This window comes from Caenorhabditis briggsae (assembly GCF_000004555.2).
Source record: "Caenorhabditis briggsae complete genome, chrV, whole genome shotgun sequence".
Taxonomy (NCBI): domain Eukaryota; kingdom Metazoa; phylum Nematoda; class Chromadorea; order Rhabditida; family Rhabditidae; genus Caenorhabditis; species Caenorhabditis briggsae.
This window is the reverse complement of record NC_013488.2, coordinates 4,342,973-4,353,792: the sequence shown is the minus strand read 5'-3', so window position 1 is coordinate 4,353,792 and position 10,820 is coordinate 4,342,973. Positions and strand designations below refer to the sequence as shown.

General features: G+C 39.3%; 3 protein-coding genes and 2 non-coding genes across 5 annotated transcripts in view; 3 read left to right on the top strand and 2 right to left on the bottom strand.

Moving 5' to 3' along the window:
* The window catches only part of CBG01310, a gene marked incomplete at both ends in the record, with an annotated part of 982 nt that extends 900 nt beyond the window's left edge, over positions 1 to 82 (bottom strand). The window contains one exon of the mRNA XM_045236917.1: positions 7 to 82. Within this exon, the coding sequence (XP_045091801.1) occupies positions 7 to 82 (76 nt within the window). The remainder of the gene's footprint in view (positions 1 to 6) is intronic.
* A 4,099-nt stretch (positions 83 to 4,181) lies between these two features.
* On the top strand, positions 4,182 to 4,958 carry CBG01312 (the record flags this gene model as incomplete). Its single annotated transcript, XM_002636025.1, has 3 exons — positions 4,182 to 4,209; positions 4,262 to 4,602; positions 4,833 to 4,958. 3 exons carry the CDS (start codon positions 4,182 to 4,184, stop codon positions 4,956 to 4,958), a joined length of 495 nt encoding a protein of 164 aa, XP_002636071.1.
* Positions 4,959 to 6,206: 1,248 nt separating this feature from the next.
* CBG01313 overlaps positions 6,207 to 10,820 on the top strand; it is a gene marked incomplete at both ends in the record, with an annotated part of 7,448 nt that continues 2,834 nt past the window's right edge. The window contains 2 exons of the mRNA XM_002636026.1: positions 6,207 to 6,251; positions 9,749 to 10,444. Of these exons, the coding sequence (XP_002636072.1) occupies positions 6,207 to 6,251; positions 9,749 to 10,444 (741 nt within the window). The remainder of the gene's footprint in view (positions 6,252 to 9,748; positions 10,445 to 10,820) is intronic.
* CBG28551 lies at positions 10,573 to 10,644 on the bottom strand. The gene has a single exon. It is a non-coding gene (tRNA).
* On the top strand, positions 10,754 to 10,820 carry CBG28320. The gene has a single exon. It is a non-coding gene (tRNA).

Genomic DNA, 10,820 nt, shown 5'->3' with positions numbered 1-10,820 from the left:
CTCCACCTCCCATTCCGAAGAGTCCTGGGCAGGCGGCAGCGATGGAGACAAGGCAGAGGAGGATCAGGATGGAGGATTGCATAGTTGAATGGAATTGCGCCGATGGTACCTTGTTCTTTCCTTTTATAGTGCTAAATGTGTGACGTCAAAATTGTCACCAGCCGTTCGATGAATTACACTTGGTACTTTTTGTAGCCTTTTTTGCAGCGTTGCACCCCTTTTTTGATCTCTATGTAATAATCGAAATTCGCACTTTCCAAAGAACATCACACTGTCTAGATAAGGATCTCTAGACACCTTTCTCTCTCCTGAATAAACTAATGAAAGGTTGTCATTTTGTTCGTTGATGCTTGGTTCGGTGAATCTTGAAGAGGATCCGGATCATCTGGAGTGGACGGAAGCGGGGGTGGGAAGTGAAAACAACCAATTAGGTTCTTGAAAGATGGAGAACAGATGGTCAAGGGTAGAGAAACATTTGGAGGTACAGAAAAAGTTTCGGGTGAGTTACGCGGTCGGGAAGTCGGCTGACTACTGGAACTAGTAGGGCCCATCTATTTTGACCTAATTTATCTCGTGCCCCGTAAGATGCATCAAAACTTTTTCAACTGACATAATATTTTTGATATTATGACAAACATTTCGTTAGTTGACGTCTTTTTGATATTCTTAATTTGAAACGAGATAAATTGGCTCAAAGTAGAATGGGGTCCCCATGGACCTTTCTCTGCTTTCTGGTCTCTAACGAAGTTTTTTGTTGGGTATTCTCTATTTTTGAAAATCAAATTTTATCGAATTCAGAAAACTCCGTAAAAAATGAACGAAGCAAACAAACAAAAGACGTTAACTTTCTATGATATCCTGATGGGAATGGAACAGTTTGATATATGAGATCCATTGTCATTCCACAATCACCGCCCTGGTAATCAACTTGTAATGTGTTACTTTTATACGGAATCCCAAATAAATCACACTTCCCGTTTTTGATGAATCCGCACAAAAGCTCTACCGTTTTGTACAGTATACTCACAAGGGAAGCCTTCATCTCAGAATTTTTTCTAAATTTGCTCATTCATAGTTTCGAATACGGGCTTTCTCGTGGTGTATTTGGTTTTCTGCACAAATGTCTAGAAGTCGAGAAAATTCCATCTGAAAATATGCTGTTTTTTGCTCTCCTCCTTCCCTTCCACGAACGCTTTGCATTTTTCGAAAATCAAAAATATGTTCCATCTATTATTTGAGTAGGGAAAACCTCAAAAAAAGCGATATATTTTGAGAGAAAAATTCATTTTGGACTTGTTTCGAAAACCTTAACTACTCAAAATGTCACTCGAAACCCCCCGATTTGACCATATTGGTTGCGGAACTGTTATAAATCAGTCAAGAAGTATGTAAATCTATGTTTTCACAAGATTTGAGTGCTATTGGGTGATTTTCGAAGGACTACGATTCATACAAGTTTGGGAAGAAATCACTTATTTGGGATTTCCAAACGGATATAGGCTACAGAATCTTGTGAAAAGACTCATTTTATCATTTCCATTCGTTTAAAACTCATTTTAGCCCATTTAAAATTTTTTCAAAAAATTGTTTTTTTTGAAAAATGAGGAAACTTTTTCAAATTGTAGAGAAACTTTTAAAATTACGACTGACATACAAAAAAATGCCAAAAAACTCCCATTAACCCTTTCAAAAACTCACTCCAAAAGTGAAAAATTAGTACTGAAATCACTTAAACAGCCCATAACTCGACTTCTAGAAATTTGTGCGGAAAACCAAATACACCACAAGAAAGCCCGTATTCAAAACTATAAATGAGCAAACTTAGAAAAAATTCTGAGACGAAGGCTAAACATGGTTCCCTTGTCACCTCAATCACTTCAAGATACATTGCAGGCCATTTCTTTGTGGTAGTACTGGCCAAATGTGGATCGATTGGTTCTCTTGGTTCTCTCGCGGAACCCAAAGGTTCGGAACCATTTTAGGGCTTATCATGACTCTTATCAGAGCACTGGTTCTTTTATTTTCACTCAATAATACTGTTGCAATGTTGACAACTTTTAAAAGTGCTGTGATTTTGATTACATTTTGATTACAGTTGATTACATTGATTCCACTTGGTGCCTGGTTTGCAAGCCTGTATGGAAGAGTTAAACTTGAAATTAGGCCCGGAACGTGAGTAACTCCTTTTTTGGATTGTTCGTGTCCTATACAAATATTCTAGATGCTACTGGTACACTACTGATGAATTGTTTGATGAGAAACATCAAGAATTTTTAGGGATTTATCGTATTGGCACGTACATTTTTGTATTGCATTCTTACTGTACTTCTTCTCATATCAATCTGGAAGGCCAAAATGCGAAGAATTAAAATGGGCGCAGCCAAGTTTTTGGGATAATAGTTATCACATTGAAAATGACACTTTCAGCACTGATAACACTCTTGCTCTGGTCACCGGTATGGCGGTTTCTCTACTGTTGGCTAACTTTGGATACAGTGGGGTTTTTATTCTTTATTATTATTATCCATATCCCGGAGGAAGTTTTCCGTTTATGCGAATGTAAGGCTTCACAACTTTGAGCCAGTTTATCTCGGTTTCTGTATTTTGTAGCTCGCACAAACTTGATATCACTCGCAGAAATTAAGATAATTGAGCTCAAAATGAAAGTATTATACTCAGGTCAATTGGATCTACACTCCGGGGCCTTCCACAAACCCTTCAGAGTTGGAACTCTATCACACATTGCTTCTTGTGTTTCTTCATGTCGTCGCAGTATCGAGGAGTGATTTTGAGATTAACTGGAATGGAACGATCTTTCAAGAGGAATACGGTAGATATAGTTAAATCTACGGCATAGACATGATTGCGAGATTCATGGCATTACCAACATAATTCTTATCATTCTTATAACAAGTAAATGAAGTTACGTTGCTTTCTCGGTTTATCTGTAACAGTTTAGAACGCCGAACAAGCTGGTGGTATCAAACAAAGTGTTTAATGTAATTTTAATTTATTTATTTCAACGAAGGGGAGAAAACCACTAACACGTGAAATGTTTATCAATCTAGGAGATATAACATCATTATAGAGCCTCCGATACTCCAAAGAGCTCAACTAACATTCTTCAAGTGCTTCAAAGTATGAAGTGTATGTCATCATGAATTTTTTGAAAATTCTGAAAACAAATGACTTTTGCACCGATTCCAATTTTATAATCTTTAAGGATTGGAGAAGTGACTATTGTTCCATATTCGAGTAAAGGGCGTATGTAAATTGAATAGCGTTTTATAAAAACACTCCACGATGAGTTTTTTAGAATGGAAAAAAACATGTTGATCCTCTGATGTGATTTCCGAATAATCAACGAATAATGATAATGGAAACTCAGGTTACTGGAGAAGTAGATCCCAAGATCACGGACATTTTCCACAGGGGGAATCAAAGCTTGATTTAATTTGGGATTCATAACATTGGAGTTGGCATATTTTCTTGTTGCATTGAATTTGATGTATTCGCACTTTTTAGTAGCCGTTTTCATTTTCCGTGTTCAGCATCGTTTTGAAATTGTTAATGAGATCGAAAAAGCATACCAAAAGAACCAAACATCATGAATTCTTCACTGGCACAAGCATCCAGTGCAGGTCGTGATTTTTGCAGTATGATAAAATAGAGTCATTATCTTGAAACATTTTCAAATCTCCGTTTTATAACACTTTAAATGATAATCCTCTTCAAATTGCTTTTTTTCTGTACTGCAAATGCCTTAAAAGAAGCCTACCATAATTTGAGCTCGATTATCCCAATTCTCGTAAGAGATATCAAAAAGTGGTCAACGGAAAAATTATTTATCATAATATCACCAAGATTGTAAAATTTACGATATCTATTGTAGAAATCGGGATAACTGCATGTGAGCTCAAAGGAAAAGTATACGGTGTGTGGCTTTTCTAAAGTGGATCAATTTTAGGTCTAGAATATAATATGCCTTTCTAATAAAGTATGCGCAGTAATCCTTCGAAAAAAAACCACATCAAAAACGCCCAGAATCCCTTTTTTAATCGAGATACAAATCTTTCCTCCCAAAAAAGAATATAAAAAAGGAATCTGATAAGACCCCCCTTATCAGATCTTAGCCCCCTATAAAAGCTTGCAGAATCCCCCAAAAGTTTAGTATTCCCAACATGCTCCTCCTTGGATTGTTGGCAATTGGTAAGAAATTCAAAAACTGAAAAAATTGCCTCCAAAAACTCTCCACTTCCAGTCGCCCCACTGGCTCTGGGAGCCCCAGAATGCTTCCACGAAGTGAACCGTCTAAAAGAAGCCTACGCCTACAAGTTCAACATTGCGAACATGAACGAAAACCAATACATGGAAGATCTCGAGTCGATCATTGAATATGAATTAGAAAAAACCGACTGTTCAGACCCGAATTACATCGAATATGACCAAACTGCGGTTTTTTTGAACGCCAGAGATAAGAAGACGTTGTTTGAGGATATGCTGATTGGTGGGAACTATCGTGCCATGGCATGCAAAGTGACATATTGTCCGCGGACTGGAAAGGAGATCGTCAGCTATGCGGTTCAGACAACTATCATTCAGGTACGTGTGAAACTGTTTCATACCTCAGTACGGGGCAGAAATGTATCATTCCTAACATTTGAGCCAAGTTACCTCAGCTCCTATGTAAGATACCAAAAAGTGGTTAACTGACAAAATGTTTATCAAGATATAAAATATATTTTGTCAGTTCGCCACTTTTCGATACCTTATACACGCACCGAGATAAAGTGGCTCAATTTTTTGAAGTTATTTCAACATCCATTTTCCAGCACAACCGTAAAATCGATGGACCACCTGCAAGCAAGTGTCATGAAACGTGGCCAGTGCCTAAAGGTGGATTGTGTGCTCGTGTTGAGCAGGATACTTCGATGATGACTCAACGCGAACGTCAGTAGTGGAGAGAGAATGCAATTATTGATTTTTTGAAGAAAATGGAGCAGGAGAGAAAGATGAAACAGGAGCGAGGCAAATCAAAGTATGGTCGTAAGAGTATGGTTCCTTTCAAATGTCCCCCTGGTGAAACTCCTGAAGTTATACCTGGGTGTTATCAAAGTGACGAGAATCCAATCGGGATTTTAAGAAAATGGTTGCGAAGTCGTGATGGTGACAAAGTGGTGAAGAATTTGAATCGAAAGCAAAAGGAAGAGAAGCGGAGTGAATCAAAGTATGGCCGTAAAACTTCGTTTTGGGAGGAATTGGAACTTGAGAGGGAGAGGGAACGAGCAAGGGAGCTGCGTGTTCCATATGAACCTTCAAGAAACGGTCCGATTGATTGGGAAAATCCGACACCTCTGATTGGCATGGACTGTCTGTTTGGCAAGGGAAAGGATTGTGATTTGGTCTTCCATTGAATAAAAAGATTTTATTGAAAATGTGTTTTTTTTTGGTTTTTTATTGCAGCAAAATGATTACCTCTTCGATTTTCTGTTTAAGAATTAGTAGCACTTTTTATTGGTATTTTTAAGCATTTTTAAAAGCATTTTTAGGGAGTTATTCGGTATTTTAGTAAAATATTTATATAAGAAAAATCTAAAACCTATTTCAAAGTATCAAAGAATCGTCTAGAAGATTCCAGAAATACATCTGCGTTTTTCTCCCAGGATTCTTCGCGATTTTTCGCGTTTTTTTCTCTTTTTTTCTACACTTTTTTTTCAGTTTTCGGCTGAAAATCAGTGTTTTTCATCTGAAAATTATATTTTATTTCGACAAAAATTATAATCGCGTACGATTTCTTACCGTACCTCAACGAACTTTTTGTACACAAATTCTGTTATTATTCAAGTTTTTTCGATAGAATGTGTGACTAATTTTTCGAAAAAAAATTCGGGTTTTTTTTTCAAATTTTTTAACATTAAAAATTTGAATTTCGGCAAGAAAAATTCCATCAAAATCACTGCGAAAACTTTGCAAAACATTCCAAAACTACGGTAGAAATCAGTGCTTTGCGTTCAATTGCGTACCGTACCGCAGGGCGCCAAAAATCACTTTTTCACTTTCGTCTCGGCGCAATTTTATCGCCATGTTTGTTTCGAAAAAAACAGATCAACAAAACATTTTTGCACAGAACATCACCACCTCTAATCAGTTTTATCAGTTTTTAATTCTATACTCACTACTATTCTATTCTACTGCTTCGTCTCAAAATGTCGAACTTCGGATTCTTCAGCTGGGGAAGTCAGCCAAAGCCGGTAAGTTTTAAATTAGTTTCAGGTGAAATCGCTGGAAATTCTTATCATATCGGCGGTGTTTAGGCGTTCAGAAGCTTCCAGAAAACCAGAAAAATCGAAATTTGTTCATTTTCAAAATTTACTAGGAAACTCGAAAATTCTTCTCAAAAATTGAATTCAAACAGCGCATGAAGTTTCCAGTAGATCATAAAATCCGTCGAGCGTGTTAAGGCCTTCCTAGACCTTCTAGACCCTTCTACGCCGTTCTACACCCTTCTAGACCGTTCTAGGTCCTTATAGACACTTCTAGGCCCTTCTAGGCTCTTCTAAATTCCTCTGCCCTTCAAAATCCGTTAAAAAGCTTCAATTGCGGTATCATCTGGTCAAAATAGGTTGTTAAGCCTATTCAGACCCTTGTACCGCCCTTCAGACCCCTAGAGAAGCTTCTAGAACTTTCGAAACCCGTTGGAACCTTCTGCGACGTCGTCTAGGTTTCCAGAAGCTTCTCAAGGCCCGTCCAGGCCTTTCCGGGCTAGTTAGGCCTTTGTCTCACTTTTCAGGCCCGTATAAAGCCTCTAAAGCTCTCTACCTCTGCTCGAAGGCTCGGCTCTCTTCAGCCTAAAGGCTCCTTCAGGCCCCTCCAAACCACCGAAAGTTCAAAAAAACAGCCTCAGCTCCTGCTCCGGCTCAGTGGGGATTTATATGTGTGCGCGTGCAGAATCGAGAAACGGGCGAAAAATACGTACACTTCTTCTTCTTCTTCTTCTTCTTGCCTCTCCTTCTACTCCGGCGGCTCCTCTTCTTGCTCGGACGACTGCCAATCTTCTTTTTTTCCGTCATTTTTTTTCTAGGCTCCTCGGCTCCTCAGCAGTTGGTTGCTGGTCATTTTTGCCGTTGAAAAATATAGAATTTTATCGAAAAATCAGTTTTTCATCGAAACTATTTGTCCCAGGAACCTATAGAAGCTCAAACATCGGTCGTTCTGCACCCGAATGTTCAACAAACGATCGCTTATTGTTTTTGTACATGTGTGCGGGGCCGCCCGTCTTCAAAATGTTTTCGTAGTTGATATCATGTTGTTTTATCACTTTTATCACTGCCTAAAACAGGGGAGAAAAGGGGGCGGAGATTTGATAACGAAGCGAAAGTCCCCTTCGAGTGACGGGCGGTTCGAAAGGATCGACAGATTTCTATCATTTTTTGTCCGATTTGAGACGTTTTTCCTGTTAAAAAATCGCTGGAATCGACTCGATTACCAGCGCAAGCTGCAAGCCTTGAGCGATCGAAGCCAAAATTGAGGAGTTTTCAGTAAATTTGTTCGAATTTTGAAATTTTTTCTAAGGGTCCTTGGCTCCGACTGTATCACAAAAAATCGACTGTATCACTTTGCCCAGGCTCAAGTCAGTTTTTTTAGATTTTCTTAGCTTAAAAACAGGTTTAAGAAAAACAGGTTTAAGAAGTCAAAAAGCATTGGAAGCCTTCTGAAGCCTAATGCCACGTGGCAATGTGAGCCAGGTGATTTTCGCTGGAAAATCTGTGAATTTTGACCGAAATTTTCGGAATTTCCAGCGAAACTCGACTAGGTTAACTTTGCCACGTGGCATCAAGTTCAAGGCGGCTTCACGAATTTTGATCGATTTTTGAGCTTCCAGCGAAGTCAAGCTGATGAGCCAACGTGAGATTCCCGATTCCTGAAAGCCCTTTTTCTAGATTAGGCTTATTCGCTACATCTACTTTGAATTATTTCTTTTACTGCCAAAAAAAAATCACGTGAAAAGGAGGCGAAGAAATCCATCTCTCGCCTCGGCAGCAGTTGCTTGCTTACTTATCAGTGTCCGTCCCGTCCGGCGATAGACGACCTCCTCCTCCTTCTTCTTCTTTTTCGTTTCTCAAACGAAAATACACAAGAAGATAGAGAGAGTGAGACGCAGACAATTGGGAGGTTGTTGTCTCTCTACTAGAGGGTCTTTAGTTGTTTTCTCTCCATCTCGCATTCTATCAAAAAGAGAGAGCTGGACCTTTTACACAGAGAGCAGCTTTTCCTTCTCTTTATTCCTCTCTCGAAAGGTTCCTTCTGGTCCAGAACTTCTGGCAGGAACCCCGAAGAATAAGCAGCTACTCGGTAATTTGTTTACTTGAGCTTAGTTTCAAATTTTCAATCAATTCTGGTCACAAGACTTGGACAAAAAAATGAAGTTTTTGTCTAGTTTAGCCCCTAAACTAAAAGAAAATCTCATGTTTATAAAGACCTAATCTAAACTGACAAATGGTCTGATTATTTTCATTGTGTTAACAAAGAAAGCCGCCTATTATCAGTTTCGATGTTGTCTGCAGAAGAAGTGATGGAAATCGCATTTGACATGAATCGCTCAAAACACGAGATGCGATTTTCAAAGATTTCCCTTCTTCTTTTTGCTTTTCAGTTTGAACTTTTGCTTCATTGAGCTTGGCCTCTTTGAGATTGGATTCTTTGAGCTTTTGGACCAACCTTCAAACCTTCAGCTTAGGGTCAAAGCTAGTTTTTAATTTATTTTTCAGTGAAACGATTAAAGAGTCAGGGCCGTGTCTGATTGTTATCATTGAGTGTATCATGTTTGTGTATTCCCCCAGGGGTTATCAGTAGTATCTCCCCATTCAGTATCACTGGTCATTTTTCCTCGAGGCAGCATATCAACAAACTCGATAGCCTTTGATTCTGCTGATTTTTGAATTTTTCGAAAATTTTGAAATTTTCACATTTTTTTCTCGGTTTGACCTAGACACAATTTTCACGTATATTTGAAAAAAAATCGACGTGGATTTTAGTTGTTCACGTAAAAATCCACGTAATTTTTCCACATTTCTCACGTAAATTCGAAAATCCACGTGGATTCAAATTTTAAGTGAAAATTCACGTAATTTACCTAAATTTCGAATCCACGTGGAGTTTTGCTAATTTTTCTCGTTTCTCTGAAATCCACGTGGAATTCAATTTTTGCGTGAAAAGAAAAATTCGCGTAATTTTTTTTCGAGTTTATTATACGTGAAAATCCACGCGAATTTGGCTTTTTTACGTTAAAATGTTTGCGTTAAAGTTCTCGTAAATGCTCGTTATTAAATGACCTAAATTTGAATTCCACGTGGATTTTGAGTTTTACGCGAATATTCAATAAAGTTCACGTGGATTTTTTCGAAATTACACGTGGCTTTGAAAAAATTAGGTGCGAAACTCAGATTTTCTTGAACCCTCATGTTCCTTTAATCTTTTTTGGCAGCCCTTATAATATATATCAAGGTTATATCGATTCTCTTTGATCACTGAACAATGACTGTGTGTTGACTTTGTACTGTGAACATTGTGAACAGTAAATAATCTCTCCCCCTCTAGTTTCTTATCAATGTCCCTTTCAAATAATTGCAAAAAAAAAGTTAAATGCGATAAACAACTTCCGAATTATGGTCGAAGACCAAAATCCCGATTTTCCAATTTCTCTAATTTCTAAAAAACTCCCCAGTTTATAAAAATTCCTCATTTTCAGCAGCCCCTAGGCGCCGACACCTCGTTCAACTCCTCGAGCGTCGTTCCAAAGACGCCAAAGACACCAAGCATGATCACCAACGACCACGACCGCCGTAAGCAGATCTCCGTCCGCGGAATCGCTCAAGTCGAGAACGTTTCCAACATCAAGAAGGCGTTCAACCGACACCTTCACTTCTCGATCATCAAGGATCGCAATGTGGCCACCGATCGTGACTACTACTTTGCTCTAGCCAACACCGTTAGAGATCACTTGGTGTCCCGTTGGATCCGCACCCAACAGCACTACTATGACAAGGATCCAAAGCGTGTCTACTATCTTTCCCTGGAGTTTTACATGGGACGCACCTTGTCGAACACCATGATGAACCTTGGAATTCAAGCTACTGTTGATGAGGCTCTCTATCAACTCGGATTGGATATTGAGGAGCTTCAAGAGATCGAGGAGGACGCCGGACTTGGAAATGGAGGTCTTGGACGTCTCGCCGCTTGTTTCTTGGACTCTATGGCCACTCTTGGTATCCCGGCCTATGGATACGGTCTTCGTTATGAGTACGGAATTTTCAAGCAACTCATTCGTGATGGTTGGCAGATTGAGGAGCCTGATGATTGGCTCCGTTTCGGAAATCCATGGGAGAAGGCTCGTCCAGAGTACATGCTCCCAGTTAATTTCTACGGAAAAGTTGTCAAGGAGGAGGTAAGTTATCTGAAAATGGCGGAATGTAGGGCATTTTAGGCCCGAAATTCGGTGAAAAATGCTGAAAATATCCTCAAATCACCTAAGTTTGACCGGAATAAAGCTCCAAAAAATTAGCAAAAAGGAATGGGCCGAACCGGGGATTGAACCCGGGACCTCTCGCACCCAAAGCGAGAATCATACCACTAGACCATTCGGCCACAGTGTTTCCTTCTTTTGGATGCGAAAGATAACGCGCGGATATCGAGGAAATCCCGTTTACCACGTCATCCTCGCCATATCTTGCGCATCCAAATGAAAGATAAATGTGGCCGAATGGTCTAGTGGTATGATTCTCGCTTTGGGTGCGAGAGGTCCCGGGTTCAATCCCCGGTTC